The sequence below is a fragment of the Theropithecus gelada genome, chromosome 7a (genome assembly GCF_003255815.1).
Source record: "Theropithecus gelada isolate Dixy chromosome 7a, Tgel_1.0, whole genome shotgun sequence".
Lineage (NCBI taxonomy): Eukaryota > Metazoa > Chordata > Mammalia > Primates > Cercopithecidae > Theropithecus > Theropithecus gelada.
This window is the reverse complement of record NC_037674.1, coordinates 56,798,512-56,819,568: the sequence shown is the minus strand read 5'-3', so window position 1 is coordinate 56,819,568 and position 21,057 is coordinate 56,798,512. Positions and strand designations below refer to the sequence as shown.

Below are 21,057 nucleotides of genomic sequence, written 5' to 3'. Positions count from 1 at the left end.
CTGTATCAAGCACTCGATTTGTTGAAAGACTGCAATTTCTAAGCATTTTAATTTATTGTCATGCTCAGACACTGTATTTTTGAGAAAAGAAATCCAAAAATATATGAACACTATGAATTGAGAACGCTGGTGTCTAAGCTTTTAGTCATGCATCCTTATTCATAAAAATGAGAGCATGTGCTCCCGATTTGTGTGTGTCTGCGTGTGTGTTTTAAAACACTACAAAATCTACAGAAATTGAAAACACATAAAAAAAATGAAAAATAATAAATATTAAGCCAAAATATAAGTTACAGTGTCATCTTTCTGTACCCCTAATGCAGGTCTTGAGCATTTTCTAGATGTCCACCCCTGCCACCTTGGAAGACTACGTATGTAGTGAATATTTTCTAATTTTAGAGCATGGGCTCCAGGGTCAGGCTGCCTGGGTTCAAATCCTGGCTCACCTTTTAACGTGGTGTGACCTGGCACAAATCATCTATCCAGGTCCTAAGTTTCTGCATCTGTGAAATGGAGACAACAGTTCGTACCTCATAGATAAGTGATGATTAAAATTACGTAATACGTGAAATGTGCTTAGCATAAAACAGACATTCAAGGAGTGCTGGTTACACCAGAACTACAATCCAATGCAAACTGCCTACTTTATAAATGGAGACAGGCTGGACATGATAGCTCACGCCTGTAATCCTACCACTTTGGGAGGCCGAGGTGAGCAGACTGCTTGAGCCCAGAAGTTAAAGACCAGCCTGGACAAAATGGCAAAAATCTCTTCTCTACAAAAAATACAAAAATTAGCCAGGTGTGGTGCCCACACCCGTAGTCCCAGCTACTCAGGAGGCTGAGGTGGGAGGATCACCCGAGCCCAGGAGGTCAGCGGTGTGATGAGCCATGACTGCGTCACTGCACTCCAGCCTGGGTGACAGAGCAAGACCATGTCTCAAAAAAGAAAAATAATAAATAAATAAATATATGTGTGTGTGTATGGAGACAATGAGAGACTATAAAACTATCCAGGCCACAGAGCTGTGTACCTCAATGTTTTTTTGTTTTGTTTGGTTTGGTTTTTTGAGAGGGAGTCTTGCTCTGTCACTCAGGCTGGAGTACAATGGCGCGATCTCTGCTCACTGCAACCTCCACTCCCGGGTTCAAGCCAGTCCCCTGCCTCAGCCTTCTGAGTAGTTGGGATTACAGGCACTTGCCACCATGCTCGGCTAATTTTTTGTATTTTCAGCAGAGATGGAGTTTCACTATGTTGGCCAGGCTGGTCTCAAACTCCTGACTTCGTGATCCACCCACCTCAGCCTCCCAAAGTGCTAGGATTACAGGCATGAGCCAGTGCACCCAGCCTGTACCTCAATGTTAATGAAAGCCATTGTTCTCCCAGCTCCAGACCAGTGCTCTGTTTACAGCATACCACTAATTCTGGATAAATGGGACACACTTCTGGAGTTCCCTATCTTTCTTTCTAAGACCGATTTTGGAAAAAAAAAAAAAAAAAAAAAAAAAAGAAAGAAACCAAGACCTCAGTGGCTTTCCTTTGGTAACTATTTAGTATTAAATTTATCCACAACCTCCCTTAACTCTACTCTCATAGTGCAATCCATATCCCAAAAACGGCAGGACACTGTTACCATGGCACACCAAGGAGAACTTGGCTCTGCAGCTGGCTCATCACTGTGCCTGAGAGCTGCTGTAGGTGGCAAGAAGACACTGCTGGGAAGTTAGAGAGCTATGATTTGTGCATTTCAATGCATGCACATTTTTCCTTAAAAAAAAAAAAAAAAAAGGCCGGGCGCGGTGGCTCACGCCTGTAATCCCAGCACTTTGGGAGGCCGAGGCGGGCGGATCACAAGGTCAGGAGATCGAGACCACAGTGAAACCCCGTCTCTACTAAAAATACAAAAAATTAGCCGGGCGCGGTGGTGGGCGCCTGTAGTCCCAGCTACTCAGGAGGCTGAGGCAGGAGAATGGCGTGAACCCGGGAGGCGGAGCTTGCAGTGAGCCGAGATCGCGCCACTGCACTCCAGCCTGGGCGACAGCGCGAGACTCCGTCTCAAAAAAAAAAAAAAAAAAAAAAAAGACTTACAAAGTAGTAATAATAGACTGCGGGTGGTGAGTGGAACTGTAGATGCTGTAAGAATGGTAGAATGTTAATAGTTGCTGCAGGTGATGAGACCGCCATGGAATTTATGTTAATATTTTCCATACATTGTAAACAATTTGAGATTTTTCCATTATGAAGTTTTGTTTTGTTTTCAATAAACAACATGGCAAAGTAACAAAAAGACAGCAAATGCACAGGTCTCATGGATCCGAGGAGATGAAGCCGATAGATAGGCAGTCAGTAAAACTATAGATTTAGAAAAAAATTGTTTGAATTCTGCATTATTTTCATTATCAAGTGACACTTCAAGTATAGGCATATCCTTCAATCATAACAACCACAGTCACTTTTCCCAAGTATTATGAAAACATATTAGAATGAGATGGCTGTCAATGCACATACGGAGGGCTGTACTACACTGACAGATGGACACATTCCTCCCCAACACACGACAAGAAGAGCAAACATTCCCTTTCTCCTCTGAGCACTTCTATTACTCTTCCTGGACCTCACCCACAGACAGGTGAGGCTGCTCTTATGAAAATAAGCTTTGTCTTCTATAGAGAAGTCCAGGCAGGCCGGGCGCGGTGGCTCAAGCCTGTAATCCCAGCACTTTGGGAGGCCGAGGCGGGTGGATCACGAGGTCAGGAGATCGAGACCATCCTGGCGAACACGGTGAAACCCCGTCTCTACTAAAAATACAAAAAACTAGCCGGGCGTGGTGGCGGGCGCCTGTAGTCCCAGCTACTCGGAGGCTGAGGCAGGAGAATGGCGTGAACCTGGGAGGCGGAGCTTGCAGTGAGCCGAGATCGCGCCACTGCACTCCACCCTGGGTGACACAGCGCGAGACTCCGTCTCAAAAAAAAAAAAAAAAAAAAAAAGAGAAGTCCAGGCAATTGAAGGATGGATGGCAGGCTATTTCCTGGGCCCAGATGGCTCCCTCTACCCCTCCTTGGCTGGGCTACACATTCACACCCATGCCTAGAGAGGAACCTCAGCAGGAAGCTGGGGCTGCACCAGCCACCTGACTGATGCCTCCATTCCAAGAATCAAAGGAGATGAAGGCCCCACATCCTGAACCTGAAAAGAAAGAGCTCTCAATACAAATCCTACCTCTTACAGTGATTCTACCCAGTCCTTCGACACCAGAACTATTGTACTGGGCTCCAGGTGAGTCTGAAGAGTTAGACACTACCTCTGTCCTCAAGGAGATCACATTCCAACAGAGGAGTCAGGTACAGTCATCAGTAACCAAAGGACCAGGGGATAAGGGCTAGAACAAAGGCATAATCTTAGAACTATGGGGGCAGAGAACGGGAAGTCTGTCTTGCTGGCAAGGGAGAGATATGAATGGTGCAGGAGAGCTAATGGATACCAGCATCTGATGACTGCAGAAAAGCAGGTAAAGAGCAAAGAAAGGCTATGGCATTTTTCTTCCTTCATAAATATACAGGCAGCAGTCTTTCATTCTACCTAGAACTTTTCAGAAAAGAGTTGCAAATGAAGGGACAAGTCCTGAGAAATACAGACTCCAATTGTTTGGTGTGTTAGTTAGCTTTGCAGTTCTTTAGCAAATGTAAATAAGAGGATAACTCAGAAATAATACAAGAACAGGTTTCAGAAGATCCAATGCCTGCAAAAGTCCCCAAGAAACGGGTCCCATTTTCAGTTCAGAGAGGAAATAAAGGGAAACAGACAGGCAGCAGGCATCATGCAAATTAAAACTGTAATCTTCACCACACTTAATCCTGCCAAAGTAATTATGGTTCTCTCACATTTTACAAATCAAGAAACACTAGTCCACACCGAGTCAGTAGGAGGGTTTTTTTGGGAAATAATCTAGTGGAAGCCAGGAAGCATGCAGTAATGACAGGACCTCTGGCAAAACTGCAGTGCATAGAGCCTCCTATGGGAAATCACCTGCCTGTAGCTGCCTGGGGCTGCCACAGCAAGCATGGAGCTGTCCTGCTGCTCTTCTGGGTGCTGGAAAGAAATCTTGGGGGAAATCAGCAATCACCGTCCAGCCACAGAAAGTGACGAAAGAGCCACAACCCACAACCTGATGTCACAATCTGATGTCAGGATGCTCTCTCCTACAGAGAGAGACCTGTCATTCAGTGATTCATGCGAGCATCTGATCCTCAACACTGGGTTCTTTTAAAGGCCACCACTGATCAAAGATGCTAAGAAGCCAGATGAGCAGAGCGCCTACAGGGTGATTTTGGCACAGAAGCAGAGGTAGGTCGACCCCAGGAAAAACTGCCAATTCTTTCAGGTTTGTTTTTGGCTTAATTGCCTTTCCTTCTCTGAAGGGAGAATTCCCAAATTTATTTCTAGCCCAGACCTCACTCCTGAACTCCAGACTTATATTCTATTGCTTACTATACATCTCCATTTAAAGGTCTGATGAGCACCTCCAGCTCAACAATACTCCTGATCTATGCGCTGCACCACAATCCTGAGCCACTCACAGCCCTCCCCATCTCAATCAACAGCAATTCTGCCAGGCGCAGTGGCTCATGCCTGTAATCCCAGCACTTAGGGAGGTGGAGGCAGAGGCAGGAAGATTGCTTGAGCCCAGGAGTTCCAGCCTTGACAACACAGTGAGACTGCATCTCCACAAAAAGAAAAAAGTTAATAAAACTGAGAGGAAAAAAAGAAAAAAAAATCAGTCTCTGTTTCTAGTTTTCCTGTTTCTCAAGCCAAAATCCTTGGCGTTATCCTTGACACTCCCCTTCCCCACTCTGCATCAGCAAATACTGTTGTTGGTTCTGCCTTTAAAATACATCCAAAATCTCACCACCACTGTTGCTAACACTCTGGTCCAAGCCACCAGCATCTCTCATCTAAAATACTGCATTTGAATCCTAATTGGTCTCTTACCTTCCTCCCTTGACATATCAGCTCCTCCAATTTGTCATTAACACAGAATGATCCTTCTGAAATCTAAGTCAAATCATGTCACATCTCCACCCAAAGCCCTCCAATGGGCATTTCCTGCTGTCAAAGCCAAAGTCCCTGCAATGGTCTGCAAGGCCCTATTTGACCAATGCCTTCACCCCTCCCCAGTTACTCTCAGCCCTCATCTCCTACTACTCCTCTTAGTCGTGCACCCGTTACTTGCCCTGCTCTAGCCCCCCGCTGGCTTTCTCGATGATCTCTACATCTGCCAACCATGCCCCATCTTAGGACCCTGGTCCCTCAGCCCATTTCTGCACATAGCTAATCCCTCACTGCTTTGGGCTACGTGTCATTTTCTAAATGAAGCATATCCTAATCACCCTTTAAAAGTTGCAACCAACCCATCCAGTCTCTTGCCCCAATCCAATCCCCTTGCCCTGTTCTGTGTTTTCCTCTAGCACTTATCATATTTGAATAATAAACTATCATTCACATAATCATTATGACTACTGTTTTTCATGGGCACTTGTGAAACAAAGCTTCACAAGAGCAGGGGTTTTGTTTGTTTTGTTCTGGAAAAAAGCCTGGCCCACAGTGGACACTTAATATGTTTGTTAAACACGCAAATCCAACAGGATATGAGGTACGTCAGAAAGGAGTATTTCAGAATTCAAAATCCTGGAAGCAGAGCATTCCAGATGATCACAAGGTACAAGATGTGGCCACAGGTGTGGGTTGCTGCAGAGTTGTGCAGGGTGGAGGAGGAGAACAATGAGGGAGAGGCCGGGAAGTGTGAGGCGGGGCTGCTAAACAGGCTCTCAACAGCCCAGGATATTCACACTACACCGGATGAAAGCAGGAGATCCAGGGTTAAAGAAAATGGCGATCCAGATGCGCGAGTCTTCGAGGAGTATGCAACTATATCCTGGAGGCCAACAGCTACCATAGCTTTTTTATTTTATCTTTTTTTTTTTTGGAGACAGAGTCTCGCTTTGTCGCCCAGGCTGAAGTGCCGTGGCGTAATCCCAGCTCACTGCAACATTTGCCTCCTGGGTTCAAGCGATTTTTGTGCCTCAGCCTCCCAAGTAGCTGGGACTACAGGCGTGCGCTACCACACCTGGCTAATCTTCGTATTTTGGGTAGAGATGGGGTTTCACCATGTTGGCCAGGCTGGTCTCAAACTGCTGACCTCAAGTGGTCTGTCTGCCTCGGCCTCCCAAAGTGCTGGGATTACAGGCGTGAGCCACCACGCTGGGTTCCAATAGCGTTTTTTAAAAACCTATATATTTATATTTATAATATATACATATATTTATAAAAGTATACACTTACTGCTAAAAAACTTTTGAAACCCCTGGTATAATATAAACTGCAAGTTGCCCAATGACTACTCCTGCTCCGGCAAAGGAGATTCGCAGAAACTTCCAAGGAGCAGGTAGTATTTTACAAGCATGGTCACTATGTGGGGTCTCCAAGTGCCTCCCTCAGGAACTTCATGTTCCCAGGTTCCTAAAATACAGACAACTCACCCTCCCTAGCAGGCTTGCAGTTTTAAAATGATTGTATCTGGGCCTGCTCCACAACTGTTCTCTCAGAGTCTTTGAGGATGGGGTCTGGCATCTATTTTAACAAGGCCTCCCAGTAATTCGTACACTAAAGTTTGTGAACTGTTATTACCAACTTACTTATTTATTTACTCAACAAATATCCAATGAGCACCCATTACCCACCAGGCTGCACTGGTCCAGGTGCCTGAGAGGAAGAAGTGAGTGAAGCTGACCATGCAGAGTTAAGCCTGCCCCCTATACTGGAGAATTCAAGCTTAACTCACAAAACATATGGACAATTCACACCTGTAATCCCAGCACTTTGGGAGGTGGAGGCGGGAGGATTGCTTGAGCTTAGGATTTCGAGACCAGTCTGGCCAACATGGCGAAATGCTGTCTCCACTAAAAATATAAAAATTAGCTGGGCGTGGTGGCACATGCCTGTGATCCCAGCTACTCGGGAGGCTGAGGCATGAGTCACTAGAACTCAGGAGGCAGAGGCTGCAGTGAACTGAGATCATGCCACTGCTCTCCAGCCTGGGCGACAGAGCAAGACTCTGTTTGAAAAAACCAACAAAACAAAACAAAAAAATAGAGAAGAATGTGAGGTGGGGAGAATACGCTACTGTAGTAATTCCGGGACAAGCTGTCAAGAGCCTAGAATAAAGAAAGGAGGAGAAGGAAAACAGAGGAAATAATAACAGAAACGTGTGGCTGACCAGATATTCAGATGAAGAAGAGAAAGGGACCACAGAGGACTTTGTGACTTGGAGCCTGGATAAAAGGAAGAGAGTGAGAGAAGCACAAAGAGCTGTGCTGACAGTGCCCAGGGCCCAGGCGTGGAAGGACTGTCCCATGGGCGCAGCCTCTGGCAGCTGGAACCCTTGCACTGCAAGCTCCCACTGAGCTTCAGGGATAGAAACAGGAATTGGAAACCATGTATATTTTTAGTTTAATACCTTCTTAGGCTTTTTACGGTTTTCTTGGAATTTTTAGTAGGCAAAACTAATTTATTCCAATTAAATATATGATGATGTTGGGGCTCAAAAATGGATATCCCCAAATATAGTACTTTGACAGGCTGAGCTGCAGAAGCCTCAGGAAGCCTCTCTGCCCCTCCCCACTAAAACTCTGACCCTCCCAAACTACAGCATGAAGTTGTTCTCCAAAGTTCCCTTATCTGCCTTAAGTCTAGATTACGCTTGTCTAACCCTTGGCCCAGGATGGCTCTGGATGATGCGGCCCAACACAAATTCGTAAACTTTCTTAAAACATTGTGAGATTTTTTGCCCTTTTTTGTGGGGGGGTGCTCATCAGCTATCGCTAGTATTAGTATATTTCATGTGTGGCCCAAGATAATTCTTCTTCCAATGTGGCCCAGGGAAGCCAAAAGATTGGACACCCCCGATCTAGATCCACCAAAGAAAAAAACAATGACTTCTGGTGCCTTCTGTAAGTTTTTATTAACTGAACTCCTACCACACTACTGCAGGAAGAAAGACTGCAGTTTGTCAACACACCTAGACTTTTGTCACAAACCACTGTCTGCCCTGTGGATCCAACAGACTTTATCTCAGGCCACTATATGTTCTTCAAGTCCATTAAATTCCCCTAAAAATCATCTACCATCCCTCTAAAATCATCCACACTTTCCCACTTCCCTTTCCCCTAAGAAGTAGGGCATATAAGAATATGCATCCCCTCAGGATATTGGGTATTCTGTAATTTTTCTCCTGTGCACACAGATTTATATGCCATTTCTCCTATTAATCTGCTTTTTATCAAGTGGTTTTTCAGCAAACCTTCAGCACACAAAGTTCTCCCTTGGCCTCTACAATGGCATGTTCATTTTTTAACGTACTTATTTTATCCAGTCTAGTTGTACACTATAAAACATGCTTCAAAGTGATTAGCATGCAAATTGTCCTTTCCTAATAGTTATATTAAAATTAAAATAGTATAAAGTTTACACATTATAAGGACAACAGTGATAGTTAAACATCACGACAACAATCAAAACTAGAGAAACTGAAATACCCTTGAGTTATTTCTGACAATAGGGATAAATCAAATTATTTAAGTGAGATCAGCACACAAAAATCATGTTCTGGTATCGTAGACCTTTGCAGGCCATATAATCATCCCTGCACAGGGTTTAGTTATGTCCATGACAATCTCTAAAAACAGTCTGAGATTAGGTAAGAATTCTCATCTGATTATCAATCATAATCACGGAGATTTTAGCTAGTAGATTTATATTTAACATCTGGAAACTCACTTTTTGTGGATATATTCTGAACACAGGCTCCTTTACATTTTTCCCCCAAAGTAACTGCCCAGATTTCACTGTAACCATTAAAAAATGTAAAGTGAAGGGGCAAACTAATCATCAGTACTGGTGGTTCTCTTTGCTCATTTTTCCTTTGGAAATTTAAACAGTGCTCTGTTAACAAGTAAGCTTGAGGTTAGGCTCCTCTCCGCGATTCAGCAAGTAATTGACGTACAATGGTTAACTATTCCTCTGAGCACTGAATCTGAATGACCTAGACTTCCTGGAAAACAGAGGTTTCCAATTTCACCATGGAGCCATGGTCCTTTAACACTCTTAAGTGAATCAATAATGTGGGAGTTATCAATGAGCTCCATTACACAGAGCTGTGAAAACGCCACATGAATCTGAGGTGCAAGGCATTATGGGAGCATTCATATTTTAAAAGGAAGCTTGCTGTTCAGGTCCCCTGGCCAACTAGGAAAAGGGAAGGTTAACTCTATCTATTAAGGATCGTCCCATAAGTAAAGAGCGACCAGAACATCTTGAATGGTGCACACAATACAAGCTTTTGCCTTCTGGTCCTTGCCATCCCTAACTCTGCTTAGAGAAGTCTCTGATTCCTGCCCAGCTCCAAAAATCTAAGCCTGGGAACTGCAAAGTGGAGGGAGCAAACCAGAAATGGTGTGCAAAGTAATTGTAGGTGTTGGATTACAGGTAGGGTTTCCTCGCCTTTAAAGATCTCCCTTGGGGATATAAACACCTAGGTACATGAAATGCTATCAGATTTAAAATACTAATGCATACCACTCTCCAAAGCTCTTGAGGCCACAAGCAACAATTCCAAAGAGACTTTCCCCTTAGCTACAAATAAAACTAAAACACCTTTACTGTTCCTCCACTTCCACACCCACCAAGCTAGGCTTGACCTGGGTATTTGTATCTACACAAAGTGGGACAAGAAGCAATTTCTTTAACACTCCTTCTGATCTAAGCACCTAGTTTTCAGCATGATCTGAGCATTTGGTTATTATAGCTCTAACAATTTTATCGATAATCCTAAACGACACCAAACTCTTACTATGTGGAAAGCACTGTGTTAAGCACCTGACAAGGTGGTTGCAGCTATTGTAACCATCATCATCATTTTAACTGAGGCTCCAAATGGTAGAAAACTTGCCTGAGGTCAAGCCGTTAATCACAAGCAGGACCTAAAATCAGGTCTGTTGAACTCTAAAATCTATGCTCATAACCACACACACACACACACACACACACACACACACAAAAATCATAGGGAGCTCAGAACTGCAGGGAACATTTCTCCCCAGGTTACCCTTGAGACAACATTGCCCATATGACTCTGACATAAGACCCAGAATCAGTTCCGGTTGTAAACCCTCTAAATGAAGAATTAAATCATTAAACCATTTCACGCCAGGAACCTCCAACCCAAGTCACATAGAAGTCCGCTGGCACCATCAAGTTTTGGCCGTCTTCCCTCTCTTGCCTCTTTTCTCCTGCCTTCTTCAGCTGATGTCTAGCCTGACCTCTGCTGCCCCACAGGCTATTCAGAATTATGTCTGCACCACAGATCACTTCTCATTAGCAGTCCCATAGCCCCACGGTGGATGGTGTGTCAGCTGCAGGACAGGAGACAGCAGAGGCAACAAAAGGGAACAGACCTATTTTTCTATAGCCTTTCACTTCCAGGCTTGCGATGGGCATCCACACACACGTGGTCTCAAAAAGGCAATGACGTCACCACTCTACTGACCTGGTTTAAGGAATTAATTGTAGTCTATTCTTCAAGGTCGATGATCTCTTGTCAGACTGAGCTCTGTGTCACACAGAGAGCTCAGTGGAGAGCAGTGACAATTCCATGCAACCCTCCATCCACAACTAGAGGAGGGGCAGGAGCCTGACTCAGGAGGCACAGAAGTGACAGCATCCTGGGGTGTCCACATGCTCACCCGGCCACAGCCCCCTTCTCTCAGGACTGCACCCTCCTGCAGGCTCCAAGGAGGTGGCTGCATTTCTTACATTGCTTTAGCACCAGCCCTCACTAACCTGGGGGTACAATCAGATAAAGCAAGGATGGGAACTGAGCGCATGAAGGAGGCCAGCTGCTCTAGCACCAGCCCTCACTAACCTGGGGGTACAATCAGATAAAGCAAGGATGGGAACTGAGCGCATGAAGGAGGCCAGCTGCAGGCAGCCAGGTCAGAGCAAAGCTAGGTGGGGTGGGCCTCAGTGATGTGCAGCGAGTGTGAATGAGGGAAAAGGTTTGAGTGTAGAAAGAGCAATGGGACAGGCACGTGGACAGGAGATGAGAGGAGCCAACCCCAGAGAGAGGCAGCTGGAGAGAGAGAGAGGAACGGGGCAGGAGCTTCAGGCTCCCTGGAATCTCACAAATATGAATGTGATGATTTCTTTTCAACGACTGCCCCTTCATATGGTTTACTCTAGTGGGCTCCTGGCCACCAAAGATCTGTATCTGAAGCCATCTACAGCACTCTCCCCTCATCCACTGCTTTGCTTTCTGCAGTTTCAGCTATCCACGGTACAGAACCAGATATTCTGTGAGACAGAGATCACATTCACTTAACTTTAATGATAGTGTATTGGTATAATTGTTCTATTTTATTATTACCTATTACTGATAATCTCTTACTGTGCCTACTTTGTAAATTAAACTTTATTGTAGCTATGTACATATAGGAAAAAACATAATGTATACCAGATTTGGTACTCTCCAAGGCTCAGGCATCCACTGGGGGTCTTGGAATGTATCCCCCACAGGTAAGGGAGGATAGCTGTATATAAATGTGTAAAAAATCTTTTCTAACATTCCATTTTTTCAACTCTTAACAAATTATAATCGGGGCTGATCTTAATATACTCGCTGGCTCTTGGACATTTCTAGGCTAGTGTGTCTCAACTCTGGCTGTGTGTGTGTACACACACACACTCATATACATAGCCTGCACACTTAAAAAAAAAGTCTACCTAGGAGATTCTAAAGTACAGCTAAGGTGGAGATCCCCTGCACCAGAGTGAATCCACTGTATTTCCCAATGTAGTCAAGAAAAAGCAAATTCAAAACCATTAGGTGCTTTCCCTAAAAGTCACGAAACACAGACTTACCAGAAGACACCTCAGAAGTCATGCAGCTGGATGACATTTCATTGTTTCAGGTTTCAAACAGTGGAATGTGAAGCCCAAAAGTGTGAAGTGTCTTTTTAAGAGGGCTGCTATGGTTTGAATGCTTGTGCCCTCCCAAACTGGTGTTGAAATTTAGTTGCCATGGTAACTGGATTAAGAGGTGGGACCCTTAATGGGTGATCAGGCCATGTGGACTCCACTCTTATGAACAGATAATGCCTTATCTCAGAGAAGCTTCTTTATCAAAGAGGGAGTCTGCCCCTCTCTCCCCTCCCTTGCTTGCCCTTTGGCTTTTCTGGAGCAAGGCTTTGAGCAAGAACCTTCCTCCCGCCTTTGGTTCAAGAAGCCAGCCAGGAAGCAGAGTAGTCATTATCAGACACCAAACATGTAAGTGCCTCGATCTTGCATTTCCCAGCCTCCAGAAATTGGGAAAGAAACCTCTTTCTTTATAAACTACCCAGTTGCAGGTCTTCTGTTACAGCTGCACAAAACTGGCATAGTGAATTAGTGGGAGTGCTGGAGTCAGAACTAATTTTCCTAGACCAAAAGGTTTTGCTTGTCTTTTTTGAATCACATCTTTTAGATGAAATTAGAAAGCCTATTATTTAAAGCAGCCCTAACAAAAAAATCACTCTGTTATCCAAATAATAATCTCCTAACTGTATGTGTTGAGACTCTGGATTCCTGTACATAGGCTTCTTAAAGTAGAGCAGATTTATAGTTTCAACACAAGCCTAAGCAAAATCCAGTACAGTGGGTAAAGCTGCTATCAAAATGAACAGTGCAATTCCTAAAGCCAGATTTTGGAGTCTTATGTGGGATTATCAACACTGAAGAGAGTTGTTACTAAATTTGGAGACAGAGTGAGGAATAGAAGCAGTAATATAAGGTAGGGAATTAATAAGAAGCAGTAAAATAAGGTAGAGCTTAAAGGGAAGCTCTAAGTAATCTCAGGACCATATGATTTAAGTGACTTTCGCAGGGGAAAAAAATGCTTTTTACATTAATATGCCACGGCATCATTAGAGTTTTAAGACTTGATTTTGGTTTTTGGAGACAGGTTCTTGCTATGTTGCCCAGGCTGGTCTCAAATCCTAGGGTCAGAGATTACAGGCATGAGCCACCATGCCCAGCTAATTTATTTTTTGTAGAGACAAGGTCTCACTATGTTGCCCAGGTTGGTCTGAGACTCCTGGGTTCAATCCCAGACCAGGTTGGTCTGAGACTCCTGGGAAGCAATCCTTCCACCTCAGCCTCCCAGTAGCTGAGACTACAGGGAGGTCTCAGTGAGGCTGTGTCACCGTGCCTGACCTAAGACTGAATTTTAGAGAAGACTGAGCCTCTAAGAGTGCCCTAAATGAAAACAACTGTGCTCGGAAGAGAACACATTAAGGAGTTATTGCCCATTAACACAGAAAATGAAGTCATCTGCCACATCTTTGCAACTGGATTACTGGAGAAAAGCAAGGCCCCTCAAAACAGAACCATGGGTAAGTAAATTGTGGTGAGAAGAGCGTGAGAGCTCAGATTCTGCTACTGATAAAGAGAGAAAACCTGCAGAACCACACAGCCAAGCAAGCCGGAAGAGCCAGGTATGGCAAAAGAGCACTTGGAAACAGGCTGAAGGTGGACCAAAGAGAAGGGCTCTGAGTGGATTCCCAAAATGGACTGTGCCTACTTCAATTTCAACAGGTCTGTTCTTAAGAGTTACATTCTTCCTGTTCACATACTGGCTGCCTTGAATTGCAAGCCAACATTCTATTTCCTTTCTAGAAAGATCACTGTGCTTTCCCCTTATGTCAAACAGTATTCATAACATTTCTGTTTTTCTTTTTTCTCTCTTTTTTTTTTTTTTTTTTTGAGATGGAGTCTTGCTCTGTCACCCAGGCTGGAGTGCAGTGGCGTAATCTCGGCTCACTGCAATCTCTGCCTCCCGGGTTCAAGCCATTCTCATGCCACAGTCTCTTGAGTAGCTGGGATTATAGGCACCTGCCACCACACCCAGCTAATTTTTGTATTTTTTAGTAGAGATGGGGTTTCACCATGTTGGCCAGGCTGGTCTCAAACTCCTGACCTCAAGTGATCCGCCCGCCTCAGCCTCCCAAAGTGCTGGGATTATAGGTGTGAGCCACCACACCTGACACATTTCTGTTTTTCTGTTCCCTAATCAGTCAAACTCAAGCAGAAATTCTAAGCTTTCTTCCCTTAATGGTATCATAGTATTCCCTCTGAAAACACTGAGAAGAAGTTAGGTTATTAACTTCAACATGTCCAGGAAAGTAACATGCTACTCAAGGAGAATTCCACCCTGAGACTGCTGGCCATGAACACCATTCACAATCAACAGAAGGTGTTTTTCAAGGGTTCCACGACCTCAGAGGATGCCACTACAGTTTTGCTGTGACATGGATTTTCCAATTATGGATCCTGTGAATCACTGACACAAAAGTTATAAAACAGCAAATCATAGTTACGTATTCAAAATGCCTCTGAAATCTATTCCATCCTTTTACAACAAAAAGAAACAGCTTGCGATTAACCATACTTCAAGAGTATGTAGTACAGGGTCTGGCACAAGCAGAGCATAAATAAATGTGTGTTTAACAGTTTGGGGTTTTTTGTTTGTTTTGTTTTTTGAGACCAGGTCTCGCTCTGTTGTCCAGGCTAGAGAGCAGTGGCGCAATCACGGCTCACTGCAGCCTCAAACTCTGGGGCTCAGACAATCCTCCCACCTCAGCCTCCTGAGTAGCTGGAACTACAGCCACACACCACCACACCTGGCTACTTTTACAAATTTTTTGTAGAGATGGGGGTCCTAACTATGTTGCCCAGGCTGGTCTTGAACTCCTGGGCTCAAGTGATCCTCCTGCCTGGGCCTCCCAAACTGCTGGGTTTTCAGGCACGAGCCACCACACCCAGCCTATGTTTAGTGGTTTACTGGTCAAATTAAGGAATAAATGAAATATTAAGTCTTTTGTAATTTGCCTTTTGTACTAAAGGCACTGAAAAGTCTTATTTTCTTCTCTCTGCATCTGCTTTCTCTGACTGTATCAACGTTTCTCTGCCTACATTACCAAATGCCTTTCTCCTCCACAGCTTTTGTCACCAGCATCAAAAAGAAGGATCAAAGATGACTTCTGTGGATGGCATCAGCAAACACTGATAACAAACTGAGTTACACAGGTCTCACTCTCCTGTTTCTCCATTAAAATATTTCAGCTAAAATACTCTGCCTCCTTTACACCTCATTCTTTGGGCTATTTGCTTGTTTGGGTGTATAGTTTCAAATCAGTCTGATTCACTGTCTCTTGAGTCATGCTGCCACTTGTGCACACACAGTCTAAAACTGCTCAGCCCTAAGAGAATCCCCTGGAAAGATGTGTGTTGAGGAGGCTGAATCTGCCTACTCCCACCTTAACCAACAGGCAGCCTTTCCTGCAGATTAATCACTTCACTTCCCCAACTCAAGTGACAACAATATGCTCCAATAAGGTGACCCTGATTTTCAGTGTCCTTTCCACAGATATGTCTAAGTAATTTCAATTCATTCCTTCAATTGCTTGTATTCACAACATACTTATATTACTTACCAGTAATGCAAACATAAAACAAGTCTTGATCTTGGGGCTCTCTGTCATGCTCAATGAGCTCTCCTCATTGTTCATGCCACTCTTCCTGGCTCCTTCAAACCCTGCCTCTCCGCTACACTCTTTTCAGTAACTTTTCAAATGTTTAAAATAATCATCTATTGGCCAAACAGCAACAACCACCTTTCTTACCAAATCTACTTCCTCCTTAAACCCTTACTCTGGATTACATGCCCACCTTAATACTCATCATCTGGGGGGATTCACTGTCTTTATCCACGCATAAGGGGTCTGCATACTGGTAGTATTTACATCTGTTTCGAGGGCTGGACAGCTCACTCTAGCATGCGTAGGAGCTGGCACAGATAGGTAGTGGGATAAAAGATGTAGAGACATACAAAGGATGGGTTAGTATTGTTTTTCTCTTCAATACAGACCTTTCAGTGTCACAAGAACACCAATACAACAAACACAAAGTGGATCAGGCCTCAAGCCAATACATCTGGCCCTTTTTTTGGTCTATGGTTGTGCCAGTGGATATTAAACCCTGAAGATAAAATAAGATCCAAGTACCTGTAAGAGTCCAACTTAGGAAAAATTAAATTTACCCCACTTATTTATGGGGCACCCATTATGTGCAATTCACTCAACAAATACCAATGAGTGCCTATTATTTTAAGACACTGTGCCAACTGTCAGGAATAGAGAAGACATAGTGTCCCTGCCCTCAGAGATCTTTCAGTTTAATGGAGATACAGTTAAATAACAGATATAGCAACACTGTGATAACTCAAGCAAAGGGGCCAAGTACCAGGTGCACAGGGAACACAAAGAGTGTCCTAATCCAATTAAGATCCAGTCAGGATCCATTGTTCCTAGCACAGGAGAAGAGCAGATACAAAAGGCTAGGTGTGAGTAGAAGAGTGGAGCAAAGTCCTGAGTGTGGGGCTTTGGGGCCTGCAAGGCACTGCACCTTACAGTCCTCCTGGCGGAATAATCTAACTACAGAGACGGAGATGACTCAGAACAAGGCAAGTCCTCCAATCAGTGTCCTGGGGAGTGTGGTTAACTAGGAGGGCAGGAAAGATAAAGATTCCCAAAGAAGACATGAGGGATGGCCGGTGGAAAACAGAGTCTCACCCAGTAACAAAAGAATGGGTACATGGGATGGAAGGCATTCCTGCCATGCACTGACCTGAATTAACCTGTAAAAGAACAGAGAATAGGGTATGTTCCAGGCAAGTAAGAGCAGAAGAATCATACTGAACAGCAACAGGAAAGTGGTTGAGGGGCTGACTGGCTTCAGAATTAGGTAATTCCTAAGTCAGCAGAATAACCAAGACACACAAATGCACCTCTTGAAGAATCTGATAAATATGACAACCATAGCAATGGTGCCGTGGCAAGAGTACTAAACTGGTAGTCAAGAGACCTACTGCTGATTTGCCGCCAGACTATCCTCCTGTCAGATGAGCTGGGTGAACGTGAGCAGTGTCCATACATGAGTTGGGAAATAAATTTAGCAATTCACAACCATCATTCTTTTTTCTTTTTTTATAAAAGTTAAATAGGCCGGGCATGGTGGCTCACAGCTGTAATCCCAGCACTTTGGGAGGCCGAGGCAGGAGGATCACGAAGTCAGGAGATCGAGACCATCCTGGCTAACACGGTGAAACCCCGTCTCTGCTAAAAACACAAAAAATTAGCCAGGCATGGTGGCGGGCGCCTGTAGTCCCAGCTACTCGGGAGGCTGAGGCAGGAGAATGGCGTGAACCCAGGAGGGGGAGCTTGCAGTGAGCCAAGATGGCGCCACTGCCCTCCAGCCTGGGCAACTGAGCGAGACTCTGTCTCAAAAAAAAAAAAAAAAAAAAAAAACAGTGAAATAAAACAACATATTCTGCTACGTGTGTTGCCCATAGAAAAATTACTGTTTTGTGAAGCATTAGCTTCAGGTATGTAGATACAGACGTGTATGTGTGCTTGATGAAAATGTAAAATGTATTTCTTACTGTGAGGTTACAGTCAAAACAGTTTGAAAAGCACAAGACATGAGGATTTGTAAGGTTCCTTCAAATTCTAAGCTTCGCATGCAGCCTTTAAATTCTAACCTATTTTACAGGTGAATAAATTAACTTAGATATGAGTTGTGGTATAACATTAAATAAATCATGGGTACTCTTTAGACATCCCATTAGATAATTCAAAATTATCCAAAACAATTCCCCTTAATTCAACTGATACGCCATCAGATAATTCAACATTATTCAAAACGACGCCCCTTAATTCAACTAAATATGACTAAAAAAAAAAGTCTCCAGGAAATAACTACGCTCCACGTCTGCTGTAACACAGACACACCTGTATATTTGGGGCAAAGTGCCAGTCATGTGAAAGGCTTTCACTGTAATGCAAACATGCACACACAGGAGCAATGTTCTATGGAAATTCTTTAAAAATCTACTCAAGGTAGCATTTTCATGTTTCAAATTTTAAAGATCTAATGCAAAACTTATTTTTAATACCTTTGCCAACAGCAAATTCTAGCAAGCTATCGACTGTGTGTGACACATACTTCTGAAACCCTTTACTGGAACAGGTGGCTTTTAACTACTTACAGAGTCTGACCCAATGCATCTGCATATGATACATTCTCATCTACCTAAGCCACTTTCGAAAAGCTATAATCCCAATAAGGGCATCCCCTTCAGGACTTCAGGAGGGCATAAACATGCAACATACAGCAAATACTAAGTACTTCCCTGTTGGACAAGCCATTTTCCCAGACAGGCAAGGAGTCACTGAGGAACATATGCTTGAGTACGAATGAAAAAAAAAGATCATTAACGTTGGTGATGTGCATAAGCCAAGCAAACGGGTTTTAGATAAAAACTATAGAAGGGTCCATGGCGACAATAATGCCTGGTGTACTTCTTCTGGGGACTCTTTCATCTGAAGAAATCAAATCTCATCATAGACATGGCCTCAGGCTATTTTCACCATCACTGCTATGAGGCAGGTCGGAAAGGTCACAGATACCCAAACTGGAGCACAAACAAGTAACCTGACCTGCCCACGTATCAGACTTTTGTCTAATTGTGAATAAAAGTCAGGTTTTTGGTTTGCTTCTTATAAAACAACCAGGTCTAACCCCTAAACCATGCCCCCAGTCTGTGCCTGGCTCACAGATGGCCCACCCTAAACACTTTTCAGTCCTTCTGTGAACGCTAATTCAAGGTCAGAGATTTCCCAGCCCCTGTAAGATTCGAACTTATCCTGGGCTGTTATGGAGGCCGTGTGGAAGGTGCCAGGCCCATAGCTACCAGCTAACTTCCTGCCCCACAGTGCCACTACTCTGCCCCACCAGGAGGCAAACTCCCCGCTCCACCCGACCCTCCAGCTGCCTCCAAGGCTGCCCAGACATTGTCCTGTCGGCACTTTACAACCAGAAAGTCTTTCAGAAGCCATCCTGTCTCACCCACTGACTTTACAGGGAAGGAAAGTGAGGTCTAGAAACCCATGTGCCTTGCCCAAGGTCACTTCAGCTCGCGCAAACGAAACACAAACCAAGTTGTTTCTTTCTGCCTGGTACTTAAGCACCCACACGCTGCCACTAGCGGTGACCGAAGCCACAGAAGACCCAGCCGGTAGGCCGGCGGCACCCAGGCGAGCCAAAGCCGGCAAAAATCCTCTGAGTGCGAGCTCTCCAGGAGCCTGAACGCTGGCGCGGCTTTTGGAGAAGGTGGGAGCAGGCCAGGGAGAGACAAGAAAAGCGAATTTACGGCGGCCAGGGGGCTCTCTGCTGGCCCACAGTCCCGGAGGAGGGGACCCTGTCCCGGCAGGCCGCCCCAGGGACCCCAAGAGACCTCCACCCCGCCTCCCCAGAGCTAGAAGCCAGGACTGGAGAACCCGGCGGACTCACCGGGTGCGCAGCGCCTGCCACGCGGCGTCGATGTCGGCGTAGAGGTTCTTCTCCGAGGGCTTGCCCGAGCTGACGCCGTAGCCCGAGTAGTCGTAGGAGAAGATGTTGCAGTTGATGCGTGAGCCGAGGCCGATGTAGAAACTGCACATCTGGCCCAGGTCCACGGCGTTGCCGTGCGAGAAGAGCAGTGTGTAGCGGCTGGAGGGCGCGCAGCGCACGAACATGCAGCCGAGCCGGTTGTCCCGGGCCGTGCGCGAGAAGAAGACCTCGACTGCGTCCAGCTCGCGCTGCGAGTACTGCCAGTCGGCGCGCTCGCTGAGGTGCAGGCTGCACGCGCTGGGCCCCGCGCCCGCGCCCTCCTCGGGCTGCTGCGGTGCCGGCTGGGCCGCGGCGGCGGCGGTAGCCTGGGCCGGGGCCGGGGCGGGCGCGCCGGGGCCGCGCTGCTCCGGCGCCAGCACCGTGTAGGTGGGCTCGGGCGGCAGGAAGGCCAGCTTGGCGGCGATGCGGCTCGGGCAGGGCGGGCAGCAGAAGAGCCAGCACAGCTCGCCCAGCGAGAAGCCGTTCATCCTGGGGCCTGGCTCGGGCATCGGGACGGCCTGGTGCCCGCCGCCGGCCCGGCTGGCTGGCTGGCCTGGGAGGACGGAGGGCAGGCGCGCCGCGAGGAGCGGGCAGGCAAGCGCGGAGGGCGGCTGCAGCCCGCCCGCCCGGCGGCAGGAGGAGGCGGAGGCGAAGGAGGGCAGGAGGCGGGGCCGGCCCGGCGGGCGCGACGCTCGGAGCCCGGGCGGGTCAGCAGCGGCCCCGGAGCCCAGGCGAGGCGCGGGCGGCCTGGGCCCGCGCGCGGCACACAAAGCCGGCGGCGGCGGCCATGGCCGGCTCGTGCGCGCCGCCCCCCCCCCCCCCAGCTCCCGTTCCCGCTCCCGCTCCCGCACGCCTGCCGCCGCCACTTCCGGGTTACCGCGCGGCGGCGCCCCCGCCGGGACGCGGCGCAGGGCTGGGCATCGGGGCGGGGCTCCGCGGGCAAGGGCACGGGCACCTTCCCCGGCCTGGGAAGCATGTTCTCGACCTGCGGCAGACGGGGTCTCCCAGGCGGCTCCGGGGCCCAGAGGAGCTGGGCGCCGGGGCTGGGGGCTCTGTCCCCGGACAGCTGGGCGGATCCGCAGAGGGGACCCTGGAGGGGGTGCATGTGTCCCGGGGTGGACCGCTCCCCTCCCCTCCCCCTGGGATTCCCTCCCCCAAATCCAGGTTTCTTCCTTGGATGAAGGTTCTTGGGAATCTACTGAAAACGAAACTAAGGGGTGGACAAGAGTTGGAATGTACCCGAAATATTTGGCTTTCTCGTGTGTGCTGCTTTCTGAACGGCTCAGTACCAAAAGTTCTCGGCACCGTAAGGGGTACCGGGGTTGTGGGATAGGGCGGTCATCAGTGTGTTTCCTATTAGGAGAGGCTGTTTCTGTGTTGGTAGCAACAGCGTTTCCTTTCTAAGAGCATGGTTTTACCCTTAGTACATTTCTGTACCTATACAAGTCAGCTGTTAGAACAGGAGGGTACTGTATTTAGCAACA

The 21,057-nt window shown here is 46.4% G+C and overlaps 1 protein-coding gene across 4 annotated transcripts in view; it reads right to left on the bottom strand.

Moving 5' to 3' along the window:
• ABHD17C (abhydrolase domain containing 17C) overlaps positions 1-20,386 on the bottom strand; it is a 61,950-nt gene extending 41,564 nt beyond the window's left edge. For 2 of the 4 annotated variants that reach the window (XM_025390638.1, XM_025390640.1), the window contains exon 1: positions 19,496-20,386. In XM_025390638.1, coding sequence (XP_025246423.1) covers positions 19,496-20,082 — 587 coding nt within the window. In that variant the 5' untranslated portion in view covers positions 20,083-20,386. The remainder of the gene's footprint in view (positions 1-19,495) is intronic. The other 2 variants (XM_025390639.1, XM_025390641.1) reach the window with 2 other exon arrangements.
• Between the last annotated feature and the right edge of the window lie 671 nt (positions 20,387-21,057).